The sequence below is a fragment of the Falco peregrinus genome, chromosome Z, assembly GCF_023634155.1.
Source record: "Falco peregrinus isolate bFalPer1 chromosome Z, bFalPer1.pri, whole genome shotgun sequence".
NCBI classification, from domain to species: Eukaryota; Metazoa; Chordata; class Aves; order Falconiformes; family Falconidae; genus Falco; species Falco peregrinus.
This window is the reverse complement of record NC_073739.1, coordinates 20,536,193-20,550,273: the sequence shown is the minus strand read 5'-3', so window position 1 is coordinate 20,550,273 and position 14,081 is coordinate 20,536,193. Positions and strand designations below refer to the sequence as shown.

At 42.4% G+C, this 14,081-nt stretch overlaps 1 protein-coding gene and 1 long non-coding RNA gene across 3 annotated transcripts in view; one reads left to right on the top strand and one right to left on the bottom strand.

The window, feature by feature from the left end:
• SNX2 (sorting nexin 2) overlaps positions 1–6,865 on the bottom strand; it is a 32,635-nt gene extending 25,770 nt beyond the window's left edge. The window contains exon 1 of the mRNA XM_055790476.1: positions 6,709–6,865. Within this exon, the coding sequence (XP_055646451.1) occupies positions 6,709–6,816 (108 nt within the window). The 5' untranslated portion in view covers positions 6,817–6,865. The remainder of the gene's footprint in view (positions 1–6,708) is intronic.
• Positions 6,866–7,011: 146 nt separating this feature from the next.
• LOC129782703 (uncharacterized) overlaps positions 7,012–14,081 on the top strand; it is a 30,985-nt gene continuing 23,915 nt past the window's right edge. For both annotated transcript variants that reach the window (XR_008744729.1, XR_008744730.1), the window contains exon 1: positions 7,012–8,336. This is a non-coding gene — a long non-coding RNA (uncharacterized LOC129782703). The remainder of the gene's footprint in view (positions 8,337–14,081) is intronic.

Below are 14,081 nucleotides of genomic sequence, written 5' to 3'. Positions count from 1 at the left end.
GAACTTGCCCTGTGAAAAAGCAAAACACTTGAAGATACTCAGGAAAATTAAAGCAGTACTGAAGCTAGGATACCAAACATAGTTTACTTGTAAATACACACCTAACAATATCAGTGCTTCAATTAGAAAATCCTTGTTGAATAAGTATCAACTATACTTATTGCCATAGTATTAGAAAATCTGCAAGACTGACTTCTCACAACTTCATCCAAGATAGCTAGCTAAGAAGCTTTCAACAATAGCATATTTATTCATGAATGCATACACTTCAAAAGGAGTACCTGTGAATTGTCACTACTTGCTTCCTAATTTCTGCATAGAGTTATCATAACTTAAGTTCAGAACCAGAATCCAAAATAAGATAGCAAACGTTTCAGGCTACACTTCAACAAATGCCACAGGCTACAAAAGATTAAAAAAACTCTGAAACATACTGAAATGCCATTGTATTTTCATAATCACAAATGTACCAGAGGCAACAGTTCTAAGGCAGAGGCCTTCCTTACAGCTGACTCTCTAAGAACAGTGCCCATCCTGACATGGAGTATGGCACTGCTGCTTTACTTCAAGCAGCACAGAGCAAGATGCTGGCCATTGCATCTATCTAGACCTCAGTCATGTCAAATTCTGGTACAGAGGAAGCAAGTAAGAAAAAGTAAAAATCCTGTCTGATAAATTCAGACACAGTACAAAAGAGTTTTGCAGAGGACATATGAAAACAAGACTCTCTTGACCTGGAAAGGTGTTAGCTCAAGCTTGTCCCTGCTGAAGACAGAAGGAAGATGAAAGCAAATACAAGAATACCAGAAAATGTATACTGCTTTAAAACATATTATGGTTGCTAACAAGGAACTACTCAATTCAAATGATGGAAGAGGTTATATCCCCTTCCCTTTGCCAAAGGCTGCCAGCCTCTGAAAAGCCCACATACAATGTGGAGAAACCAGTAAACAGAGCAAAGTGATGGGCGACAAAAGAAGCAGCCTCTCAAACTGCTCGGGTTTTGACCTACAGCCTGCAAAGAAAGTTGAAGCAGAAACACTCAGGAACCGTAAGTAGATAGTAAAATTTTACAACCTGACAAGGAACCAATCCACTTATCACATGTCCACTTCTCATCTCATACTAAACCAATGCCAAAATGGTCCCACAGAAAACAGAGTGCTCTGGGGTAATAAAAGTGTATTTGTTCACTCTATGAAGCATGAACCTTAAGTTGTATCACAAGGCTTGCAACCAATTTAGATGAAATTAACTAGGAAATTTAAGAAAACCTCATCATTTGACATGCTTCATTACTCTACAAATGACAGTATAAATAGTATGTGTCACATTTAATAGTCAACAGTTTTAATTGTTTTCAGAAGTAGCATATTGCGGAAGTAATAGTCTGTCTCTCCCGACAGTGCTGCATGAAGCTGGGACTTCAAGATCTTGTCCTTCAGCTAGAAAAGCAAAGCACGGAAATGCTTGATTTCCCTGTGAGGTTCAAGCAGTTTAAAGTTTTATCAGCAAAAGCAATTCTTCACAAAACCATTACAGACACCCATTCCAAACCAGTTTTTCTGCTACTCTACTTGGAACAGCAACCTGCTCAGTTTCATAGATCTGGGGCTTAGGACATAGTGGGGACCCCACACTACCACAGATGCAGAAGGGTATATAGTTCATCAATTCACCTCCACGAACACCAGTTGTAATATAGCCAGGCACGTATGAAAAAGACATAGTGTAGAAACTCCTTAAAAATTATTTATGGTCTGAACACAGCCATCAGTTTGTTTTTAAGAGTTCTGCAACAAACTTCAGTTTGTTACCTTTAGAAGTTCTCTTCAAAACAGACATAGTTTTCAGGGAACTATGAAAACCCAGAAAGCCACAGCACTGAATGTATCAGAAACTAGAGGCAGTAATTCCTGATAATCCAATTATTTTAAACAGTCAGTGGCTCAGAGTTTGCTACTCAGCTTCTCAAAAAATGCATCCATACACCCAGACAGCTATTAACATATTAAGCTATTCCAGTTACACCCTACTACAGGCACAAGCTATAAGACAGGACCCCAACTTTGCTCCCTTATCTCTATGAAGTACAGTTGAAATGGTGATTAAAATGGCTGTCAGAGGAGTTAGTATTAGCATAGTGAAAACCTGAGTATCATACAAGAAATGAAAGACAAGACTAACAAAAAACCCTCACAGGCCAGACACACACAAACAGCACAGCTGTTTAGAAATTTTAAGTTTACTTGAGGCCAATGATTCACAAAGTGTTCCAAACATGCCCATTTCCTGAAAGGTACATGCCTGTGAAATTTCCAAATCGCTCCTGAGCTGAAAGAAAGTCAGGTGAAGCATCCAACAACCAAGATGCCCAATGGCCAGGACATTCAGGTATGCAGGACAGTCAGGATCCTGCTTTAATTGTTTTCTAGAAAACAAGTTTCTGGTGAGAGGCCTATGTGCCCATTCCAATTTGCAACGGCAATAGCAAGCTCATTTTTTTCCTTTTTTTGGTGCATTACATTTTTTGGCAATAATTAAGTAATTTATAGCTCTGACTTAAAAGAAACAAGAACAAGTTCTCACATTTTCTGTTGGCTGAAATTATAGCCCTAGATGTTCGGTTATCCTCCCTTCTCTTAATAGTAGGGTCCCCTTCAAACCAGTTCAACTACTTGTCTGAAACCCTTCCTAGCCTCCTTCAGTCAGAACACAGTAGGCTGACAAAAGCTGACCATCATATTATTCTAGTTGTTCAAGTTAAGCCAGCTCATTGTCTGAAACAGGGTTACAGAAGCTCGTGAAGAATCACAGAAGAATGAATCACAGCATGGGCAGAGAGAACAGACTTAATGGCAGGACAGTTAACATTTTCAGCAGGAAGTAAGAGGACACAAGCAACCATACTAGAATGAAAACCTACATGCTTCCATTACAGCCTGGATTTAACACCAAGGAACAAGACACATTTCCAGTAGAATTACACAAGAATTAACCTTGGAATTACCTTCTGTAATGGTCACTGTTAATTCAATGGATATCATGAAAGACATCTGGACTTCTCCTACCTAATGTTTTGCCTTCTGTGCAAAAAACAAGTGCATATTGCTGATCTTTGACATAAACTGATAAACTGGCAATGGGATTATATACACACCCTGCCCTAAATGACAGTCCTTGACAGGTTACCACATCTACCACTTACTGATTGTTCTCAAATGCCTCTATATAATCTTCCATTACAAAATAAACTAGGAATATAAATACCCATTGAAATGAGTAGGTGGAGCCTAGCTACATGTTCATCTGACACCTGCTTTACAAAAGACAGGCAATACAGAGTGAGATGTTTAGAGGAAGTTAAGTAAGAAGTGGTGCAACAGTTAAACAAGGAAGATGGCAGAGAAAGACTAGGGCAAGGAGGAGGAAGGAGAAGGAAATTACAAAATGAGAGTAACGCTAAAAATACTATTTGTCAGAAAATCTAACATATGCTTTTTTCATATGTGTTGCCAAAAATTACTTTCATACAGTTGTTTGCAGTCCCTCCTAACAGTGGCAGAGGACACAGCAGATTACCGATTTGTTGATTACAAACCTCTAACAGGAGGATGATTCTTTTCATAATGCACAGTTAACTTCCAAAACTTGTGCATATCATGGACACTTTCTAATGAAACAAAAAATCACGCACTTGAGAATTTAGCAAGTAGCTAAAAGTTCATGGAAAGTTACTAATACTGTAATGTTACCTAGGGCTCAGGAAGTCCTTGAGATACAAAAACCTGGAGGCTGGAAGAGCACTGAGGGTGACTATCAGCACTTACATATAATCACAAGTAATGTTCTTCACACAGAATCCACCACTGAGTATCACTGTAAATGGAATCTTGGCTCAGACCAATTGTCTGATTCAGACTGGCCATTCTCACTGACGAAAGCAAATCTAGCAGCTAAAGGGAGACCACTCAGTGACCATGAATTTTGTGGAGGCAGTCCTCCAGACATTACAATATGGTTGGCACAATAAAAAACAAATAATCGTTCTACTGCTCTTAGGCACTGTGGATATCTGACAAGGAAATGAGTACCCCACGAGCTCAGACAAGCTGCTGTTCAGCCTAGTGCCCAGAGTTCATAAGTGCCTGACATTTACTGAAAGTAATAGTTCTCATTCTGTGCCACTCAGCAAGTTTTCAAGTCTTAGAATGTGTTCCCACTGCTCCCCAGAAGTGCTAGGTATTACAGCTCAGTGTGATCTTTAATCTTTTATATTCTAGGATTAAGAGGATTTAATTCAAGACATTAACTTCTAGTACATGCACCAAGAAAGTTAAAACTCCAGCTTCTTTTTCTTCACATCAGAGAATTCAACTTGAAATAAGCAATATTCTCCATTTGATTACACAGATAAGCCACTGAAGTCAGTAAGCCTTCCTGTATTTGCCATTCATAACATACACTGACTTTATATGTTGTCAGAAGAAACTTAGATGAGTTAGCATGTGTTTTCCAAATGGAGTTTTTGTTAGCATAGAAGCTATTTGAAAGATGCAGTAGAAATCTCACAGCTTCTCCAATGCACAACCACATCATAGGTTAGAAAGAAGCAGCATGCCTTTTGTGAGCTGCCATGAGAATGAAAGCAAGAAAAATAGGAGAGGGAGACACTGAAATTAATCACACAAAAAGCAAATGGACAGCTCCAAGATAAACCAGTTAGGAACCACTTCGAAGTACCACTGGCTTTGAACCTCACTGTTCCTTACCATGGTCTCTCCTCTGGTATCATCAAATAAATACATGATCAATGACAAAAAGCATGGCACCATTCTGTTGCTACTGTAGAACTTCCACTGGCACTTAGAAACAGCTACTTCATGAATATTTACAGGATTAAAACAACACTCCAGACAGAAGTTTAATTAGGCCCGCACCATGAGATAATCACTCTTCTCTGGACTAAGGTGTCCTAAACACTTGAGTTAAATAATCTACATCCAAACTAGCGAGGAGTTCAAAGTCAATTTTCATGATCTCCTCCTCCCAAACTTGCAAGAAAAACACAAGATTAAGGCTCTTGGCTATATGCTGTAGCTGATTAGATGTCAAAAAAAGTTTCACTGACAAAGCTTTTCAAAGCTTCTCTTTACTTAAAGAGGCTTCCCCTTTTTACTCAACTACTTTCTTCCAAATACTTTTTACAAAAACAAAGCAGCACAAGGGAACTGTCAGCCAAACCACTCGATACAAAGTGCATTTCTTTGCTGTTTTTTGCAGTTAGAGGAGTTTTCAATAACTGTTTTGTATCATTAAGATAAGGACTTCTTACCGTAACAGTGGTTTAGACACTATATCTTATCTCTTGCAGCTTTAATTCTAGACTGTACCAGTAAAGACATTATTTGTTAAACTGCTGTCTTCATACACAGAACAAGACTCCAATAATAGACCCAGAGATGCACAGAAGTCTATTGATACAATTCTTGTCAACTGCAAGTTCACATCATTTGCTATTCCTTCACAGCATTTTACCACAGATCTTTTTCTACCAAAGCACAGATTATGCATCTATTAAAAAAAAAAGAAGCTACTTGAGAGAAGGCAAGTGACTTTAAAATACATTTAGGAGCCTCTTTGCATACTGGCCTTTTTCGTTAAAGACAGGCAACAGCCAGGGTAAAACAAAGAAACATGCATTGATCTTATTACTGTAAAGGTCAGGGACAGGAAACTCTTCAGGAAAAGAGGAACATGAACAATTTTATTTTTAAATGGGCAACTGTGCACAGGAAGAACAAAGGTCTTCCAGATGATACTAGCAGAACACTTTAGAAGAAAAACGACCACAACAACTCAGCAAGAAAAGCTCCCACTATAATGAACACATAAGCCTTTTTCAGAAGGAGGACCTATTTATGCATCCAGTTGTTCTAGGGCTTTTTTTCTGTATTACACTCCTGACACAAAAAGCAAGCACGGTTTAGAGATGTGTTCACCACAAATGTTCCTGTCTTCCAGACTCATTTGTCTGAACTACTGAACGACTGTGAACAAGGCTTCACAACGCCTGGCAGGCACGCCTGCTGCCTTCAGTGGCCCCGAACTGCCCCTCCGGCCAGGGGGCCCGGGGCCGCAGCCGGCCAGAGGCACCCAGCGCTGCGCCGCCTCCGGCGAAGAGTAAGTTTCTACGCGCTTTTGCAAACTGCAAGGGGGTGAAGCCTCGGAAAGAGGCCAGACAAAGAAAGTGGGCTGTTATTAATCCACGCAAAGTCTAAGGCGGGGTGGGGGGGAGGACCAGCGAAAGAGGCGTTGCGTGCAGAGGAAAGGTGCAAATGTTTATTACCCTGGCAGCACAAGAAGGGGTTAAGGCAAAGGAGAGCGGGGACCCGGCACAGCGGCACTTGGAGAAAGAGTCTTCGGTTTCCCTCGGCCGGAGAAGACCCGAAGGGAACCACGGAGCTCCCACTGGGCCGAGGTCACTCGCTCGCCGGTGGGGCAGCGCCGAGGGGCCACCGTGGCCGGCACAGCGGCAAGAGGCGGGGCCGCTGCTGGGGGCCGGGCCGGTGAAGGCCGGCGGCCGGGCGGGGGCCGGGGCCCCCAGGCAGGAGCGCGGCACCGGCGGTCTGGCGGGGAAGGGAGGGCCCGGCGGGCGCCGGCCCGGCTGCGGGGGCTCGGAGCCCGCGGTGCCGGGCGGTCTCTCACCTCCAGGGTGGATACAGTGCTGGTGAAGAGGTCCTCGCCGTCCTCCAGCTCCTCGAAGTCGGCGGGCCGCGCCTCCCCCAGCGGCGGGGGCTCCCTCTCCGCCGCCATCTTCCCCTCCAGCCCGTCCGCCAGCCCCGGCCCCCCGCGCCCACGTGACGGCCGCCCCGCCCCCTCCCGCCACGTGATTGTAGCGGGCCGGCGGGTCGGGGCCGGGTGGGGGCGGTAGCTTCCCCCTTCCCCCTTCCCGGGGGTCGCCGGGAGCTCGGGCCGGGGCAGCTGCCGTGAAATCGCTCCGTGAAGTCGGTGGCGGTCCGTGGAACCCCGCAAAGCCCTTGTCCCGCGAAGGCGGCGCCCACGCGTGTCTGCGTGCCAGGCGGCCTGCCCGGCGCGGGGAGCTGGCTGTGCCGGGGGCTTGCTTGCCTGCCCGCCCACCCCTGCCGGCCTGCCCGCCCTGGCCTGCCCGCCCCTGCATGCCCACCTGCCCCTGCCCGCCTGCTCCTGCTTGCCCGGCCTTGCCGCCCGCCCCTGCCTGCCTCCGGGGGGTGGTGTGCGTGCAGCCCTCGGGGGTGCGAGCCTGAGCCTCGGTGTGGAGCGTGTGCCGGGGGCGCAGCCCGGGAAACGCCCCGCTGGAGGAGACGCTCCTTTCCCGCCCCGCTCACACCCGCCATTCCCGACTTTCCCCCGTGGCACGCCGTGTGCCACGCCGCGCTCCCCTGTGGGGACTCGGGACGGCGGGGCTGGTCCCGGCACCGTTGCCAGCGCCCGCCGTGTGCCTTGCCCCGCACCGCCGGGAGGAGCTTCCAGAAATGTAATTTTCCCATGTTACGTCAGTCGCTGAGTTGAGAACTGGGTTTTTTGGGGGGCCGGGACACCCCACTGACCAGGCGGCTGGAGGTGCGGCCCCTGCAGCGCTCCGCGGAGCGGCTCCTGGGCGGGGCATGCACAGCCGCTGCGGTAACGATTGTGCAAATAAAAAAGTGTCTGCAGGCCCGTTCCCTAAGGTACTGTTTCCAAATTGCTTTTTTTTATTCCCTCCGTTTGTGAGTTAGCTCACAAATCATAGCCATTCTTCTGAAATTTTAAGTTGTAACACTCATGTTAAAAAAAAAAAAAAAAAGAAAAGGTGAAGTCAGGCTTCAGCAGTGTGTATATGGTATTACCTAGGGTACTTAACACTCGATTTGAGCTGTTGTTGTTTCTGCTCTGTTGAAAACAAATTTCAAAAAGTATCTTGATTTTCTGTATTGACAAAGTAGAGGTTTCACCCGCTTGGCGTGCTAATGTTGTGTGAGGACTTTGTTAACGTCTGCTGCGTTGAAAATTTCTAAACTGCATCCAATGTAGACAGCACTCTTCACAGAGGAAGAATGAGTCGGTTTCTACAGACTATGGGCTCTTTGGGGTGAGGGGGGCACCTCTGGTGTTTGCAGAGTGCCTGGAAAGAATATGGTCTTACGTACTGTTTTCCTTTGGCCCCTCCCAATCACATAATGAGAAAGTTGTAAATATGTAAACAGAAATACATGTTATCTTGGAAACATGTAAGTGCCATGCATAATTTTATCTGTACCACTCAAGCTGGAGATGTCAGCAATTGTGGAGAGCTCTCTCCTTGGAGATATGGACTGGTGAGTTAACAGAAAATGTCCCTCATCCCTGCCTATCTCTGAGGAAGTTTCATGCCTCTGTGCTTTGAGTGAGACGTGGTAAACCTCCTACTCAGCAGAGCTAAATTTGTGTTGAAAATTGGGAACTCAGATTTCCTATTGCAAATAAAAAAAAGTTATCAAACAGGACATTTATGAATGACAGTTGCAGTGAAGATGACAATATCTGTTCCTAGACATATAGAAGTAGGTGGAAAAGGAACACCCAACCTTTCCCATTTTCCTCAGATCAGAAAAAGTGATCCACTACTCTAGTACAAAGACATATTGTGAGACGGATGTAGCTACAATATCACTGTTACTAGAAGCTGTAATAAGTTGCTTGTCATTTACCAGGTTGGATAGCGTTTTCAAGTTTCGTGGGAATAAGACATTTTCCAGCATTATCTGTTTCCCTTTTCTGTACAAAGCAAGAATAGTAGTGATACTGAGGTTGTTTGCAGTGACTATGAGATGAAATATACTCTATTCACATTTTTACTTTATCCCTAAACTCAGCCCATTTCTGTTCATTGTATCTCTAAATAAAATTCAGAGGTCTTTTTAAGATTTAAAAATGCAGAGTCAGCAACTTAAAAAAGAATCTATTCAAAATATGCAAACACTTTCTATCCAGAAGTGCAGATCTCTGGCATCTACATTTTTGTGGGGGGCACTATCATTAAATCCTTGCCACCCTTCCAGTTTCTCATGGTGTTCCTGTTCTGCTATGCTGTTCTGTAAGCTTTTCAAATAACTGGCATGTGCACGCTTTATCTAGAAGTTATGATTCAATCATCTCAGTAATAGAAAATTGTGTTCTTTGACATGTGTTAAGATATCTCACCATAACTTTATTTGCTGTGATTAGAAAGATTGTATGATGTGTATTAATTTTTTTAGATTTCTGGCAAGTGTACTAATCTAGCATAATACTTAGGTATTTAATAGTTTTCCACTAGACTGACTGGTTTTATGACTTCATCAAGATTCACACCCATGCCTTTAATGCTTATGTGGCTAGACTGTAAATCAGGTCTCTGAAATACCTTGAAGTAGTCATCTGTCACACCAATTGAGTATGCTGCTGAAGCAGAATAAAATGAAGAGCAAACAAGATGTCAGCTGTGTTTTGGGTTGGGTTGTTTGGTTTTTTTTTCCTTCTTGTCACTCATAAAGAAAGGTATGTAAGGAGCATAGCTTCTCTGATTCAAAATAACATTGTATTTATAAGTTGGGGGGGGGGGGGTATGTTACTTACTTTTCCTATGCTGCTGAGATCTATGGCTGCAGAAATCTACTGCAGATATTTTTGTGTTCTAGGGATCAAGGAGTGATACATAGGAAACTACAGAACCTGGATTTTAAACTAATTGAGATATTAGTTTGAAAAACTGCATATTAGTAAATCTGGGTGGAAAAATAATCCAAAATAGAGAACCAATCATGGAAGTAAATTGGAAAACATTAATGCTGGAGAAAACTTAGTATGATTGCAAAAAGCCAATCACATATGAGATTGTGGTGTGTTACTGCAAGAACTAAAACCTCAGTTTAAAGTCTAAGCCTCATCCCTGTCCGCCTGGGTATTAATATGTGTGTCATTCAGTAAATGTGTAATAGCTGTCAACTCTACCCCTGCTACTAAGTCAGAATGTAAGGGAGAGGAAGCTACCTAGTGTCTTAACGGAAACTGCAGCCACCCCTTGCTTTGCAGCCAATAAATCCACCTCTGTAATGCTACATGAGAAGGATATTAAGGTTGCAAAGTCAAGAACCTGAACAGTAGAAGCATCTAGGCAAAGTTCACATGTGAAACTTGTTTAAGCACTTTGTGTATATGCAGTGTGCCTGCTTTAATTGTCTGGTTACGTGCTAATGTTTCTTTAGGAGCCCTCTTCCCAAGGAGCATTGACTGCATGCTTACAGACACTGTTTTTCCTTATTGTTTGCTGACAGTTAGCTCTGTACTTCATATATTATCCACAGTTCTAACCCTACTCTGAAGAGAAAAAGATCTGTCTCCTCAGGAGCTTTTCTCTGAGCCTTGTCACTACCAGATCTAAGCATTTCACAGGCACTGATGAATTTCATCTTTGGAGCATTCCTGTGAGAGTATGTTGCCCATTTCACAGGCAGTGAGCAGACACTGAAAAATTAAAACTCAGAAGTGTTTATTAATTTGGATGCCAAAGCTGAAACAGCTAGTATTTCTTTTTTTACTAGAATACCTAACATTTAAAGTTTCTTCACCTAGGCAGCAACCCTCAATATCACAGTACTAGCCCTACCCACGCCCATTTTTAGGGGTGGACTTTTATTTTTTTCCTTCTTTATTCTGTCCCTTCCTTTCCTTTTGTCAGCCCTTGTCAGGTCCCAAACTTCCTTGAATAGCCTTCAGAGAAGTAGAGAACCCTCCAAAAATAGTAATTTCTGGTTTTGGCTCACCAGCCAGCAATTCCTCCAAGTCAATGCATCTGCTGCGCAGAACTTTCACTGTACCTCTCCTGCTTATGCCCACGGTATCTATGGGCTCTGCAAGCCTTTGCAGTCCAGCCCTGCAGAGGGGATACAGAAATCAAAGAAGTCTTCTGCATAAACACTTTTTGGAGCTGTTATGCTATAAAACTCTTTATTGTGCAGGAACAGGTTTCACTGAGGTGCATAATCTTGTCAATTTAAATGGCTTTAAAAGGAACAATACAACAGCATTAGGGCTCCGTGTCATTTCTCTAGTTCAGGCCACAGAGGTGCTGAAGCACTGGAATAGTTACAAGAAGTTATTAGGGTATGGCCAATATACCATTTATTACTTTGCTTGGATATACTTCTTTCCATCCATCCAAAACCGATTAAATTAGATGCAAAATAAAGATGACAAAGTTCCAAGCAATGTGAATCAAGGTTTTGTAATCAAGTATGTCAGATTTTGGTAACTTCTTTTGTGTGTCAGACTTCACTGACTCTGTCTTAGTATTGTACTAATAGCCACTGCAATATTGTGTCATTTTAACAACAGAAATAACAATGAAACTGAGAAACTCAAGCCTAAGAAGCAGCTGTTTTGCGAGAGTGATAGTTATACAAGCTCGAGGTCAGCCTCTGTGGTTTGGATCTGTAGGGAGCTGCAGGAGGTTATCTGGTCTATTTGGTGGAAAATGTTTGTCAAACTGTTTCTTAAACATCTCCAAAGATGAAGACCCCAAAACCTGTGCAGGCAAGCTGCTTTACTGCTTTGCTATCTAGCACCAGAAAAGAGCGAGTCCAGAGGAGGGCCAGAAAGGTGGTCATAGGGTCCTGCCAGTTACACAGCCTCCTGTGGAGTATGACTTTGTAGCAGCATGGTGCTATGGGGGCTCCTTCAGTTTGTGATCATATTCAGAACTGATACTAGGCTCACTATCTATCTGTGAAGTGGTTTAGTTAGACTTTGGAGCAAAATCTCACATTCCCTGATGAATTTTGTCTCTCTTTTTACTGACACTTACACCAGTCTGTTTTGGACATTTTGAATTCTCTTGCTATGCTACAAGTGTTTGGTATCACTTGCAAATATAATATGCATTCTCCCTCTTCCATCACTGATGAGACTATTAAATCATGTCAGGCCTACAGGAACCCACTGTCATCTTTCATTCAGTGCATCCTTCCATAAAAATGGTAATCACTGAAAAATAGTCTTGACTTTGTTTTTTAACCAGTTTTGTACCTACTTTATAATAGGTTAACATACAGGTTTCATTAGCTTCCTTATGAAAGTGTCATAAAAGACAAACGTTCAAGAAATACTGAGGGAATATTTCTTCACTAAGAGATATTGTAAAAAAAATGGCTGAGTGCAGTGAGGCAACAACCACCACCAGAGTGCTGAGAGTTAGAGTAGATGAATTTTGGAGATTTGATTTTTCACATTTATAAAATATTAAAAAAGGAATAATGTGCTGTTGTGTAGTGCTTGCACTTGCACACAGCAGTAAAGACTCTGCAGTGAGTCAGTGCTGCTAAGAAAAATTACAAAGCACAAATATTTACAGAATCTGTGCATTTGACACATGTACCCAGTCATGCAGTCAGCCTAATCAACATTGCACTTCAGGTCATGATGACTGTTCTTCTGTGAAACATATGTCATCTTTCCATCTGGGTATTTAATTGCATATTTTACAAAAAAATAATTTGTTCTGTCACCTTTGTTTTGTTCTTTGCCAGTGTTTTCACTTACTAGAGAAAAATAATTTTTACTTACTAGAGAAAAATAATTTTTACGTATGTGAAAGAAAGTATTTCTTTCACCAGTTAGATACTTTGTACTCATTAGAGTAGTGACAGGTACTGCCCTCAATCAATTAACAGAATGGGAATTTCTGATCCCCAGTTCATCTAATGTGGCAATATACTAAAACATAAAGCTCCAGTAGCATTAGCTGAGTATGTTTACCCTGTTAGAATAGTAAGATGATGCAGAAGAACAGCAATTTTTTCCATCTTCATAAGTGCTAATGGCAGGTGAGAACTAAGCAAGAAACATTTGTTACTGTGACATGCATTTATCTGCTATTGGGATTGTCCGCCACTGCTTATGCTTTACAATACAGAATGCCTTACAGAAAAGCTTTTTTTTTTTTTTCTTTTGGCACTACTAACCTTAAATCTAAACTGGGCTGTTGTTACTTGATGAGAGACATACAGCAACCTCTGACAAGCCTGATTTACTTTGGGCTTCAGTCATTCTCAGAGCTTATAAGGAGTTGTGTCCCAGTACAGAAGTCACACTGAAAACAAATGTAAGGATGTTGTTAGCAGGTGGTAGACCTGCAGCATCCCTTGACAATGTAGAAACCATGTGTCTAAAAAGCCCCAGAATTGTTGGAGGTGTGACAATACTTGGAAGAAGCATCGTATGTGCTTGCCTGAAGCTAACCCTTCTTCAAGCATCTGCTTATGGCCATGGAGAGAAGCATAGTTTTAATCACATCAAAGAGAGTTAAGGGTTCCTAAATGCTGAGTAATTATTTGTTCAGCTACTGCCCACTGAAATCTTTGGGTCATGTAACTGCAAGCTGATGGTCTATGACTAAGTCAATTTTGTACATTTCTATAGGTACAAAGCTATCTTGATTTTCAGAGAAAGTAAGGAAATCATGTAAGATCCGCAGCTGGGTCCGCATAAGGTATGAAGATTTGCAGCATTTTATTAATCAATTTTACCTCATTTTATGAGGGATAAATTGTTACAAGATTTTTGACAACAAATCAATAAAGTCAACATCCATGTTTTACTATTCTGTAACTTGCTAGGACTTTCAGTTAGAGGTAGGAGCACTAGAAGCCATCACCCTGCTTAAAGATTCATATACAATCTTAGCTGCTGTCTAAGTAATATTCACAGCAATTATTTCTTTGCATATTCTTTGATTCCTTTTTCAGAGCTATCTTTTTATATTGATGTTTTGAGTTGTCTTCATTCTGTCATCCAAAACTGGACGACACAAAGGTAGCTAGAAAAACGGTGATGAGGGGAAGGAGGCTGGGCCTTTGGCACAGCCTCAGAGATTAATAAGCGCACAGTCTTTGTTGGTGCCATCCCTGGGTGGCACATCAAGAGTTACCATTTGAAAATCCCTCCAGTTGGAGAAAAGGCTTCATGTAGCAATATTTCTTTAATGGATACCAAGTTTCTTAAACTGTGGACCATTTTATTTTCGTTAGGTGAGCGACATGGTCAGA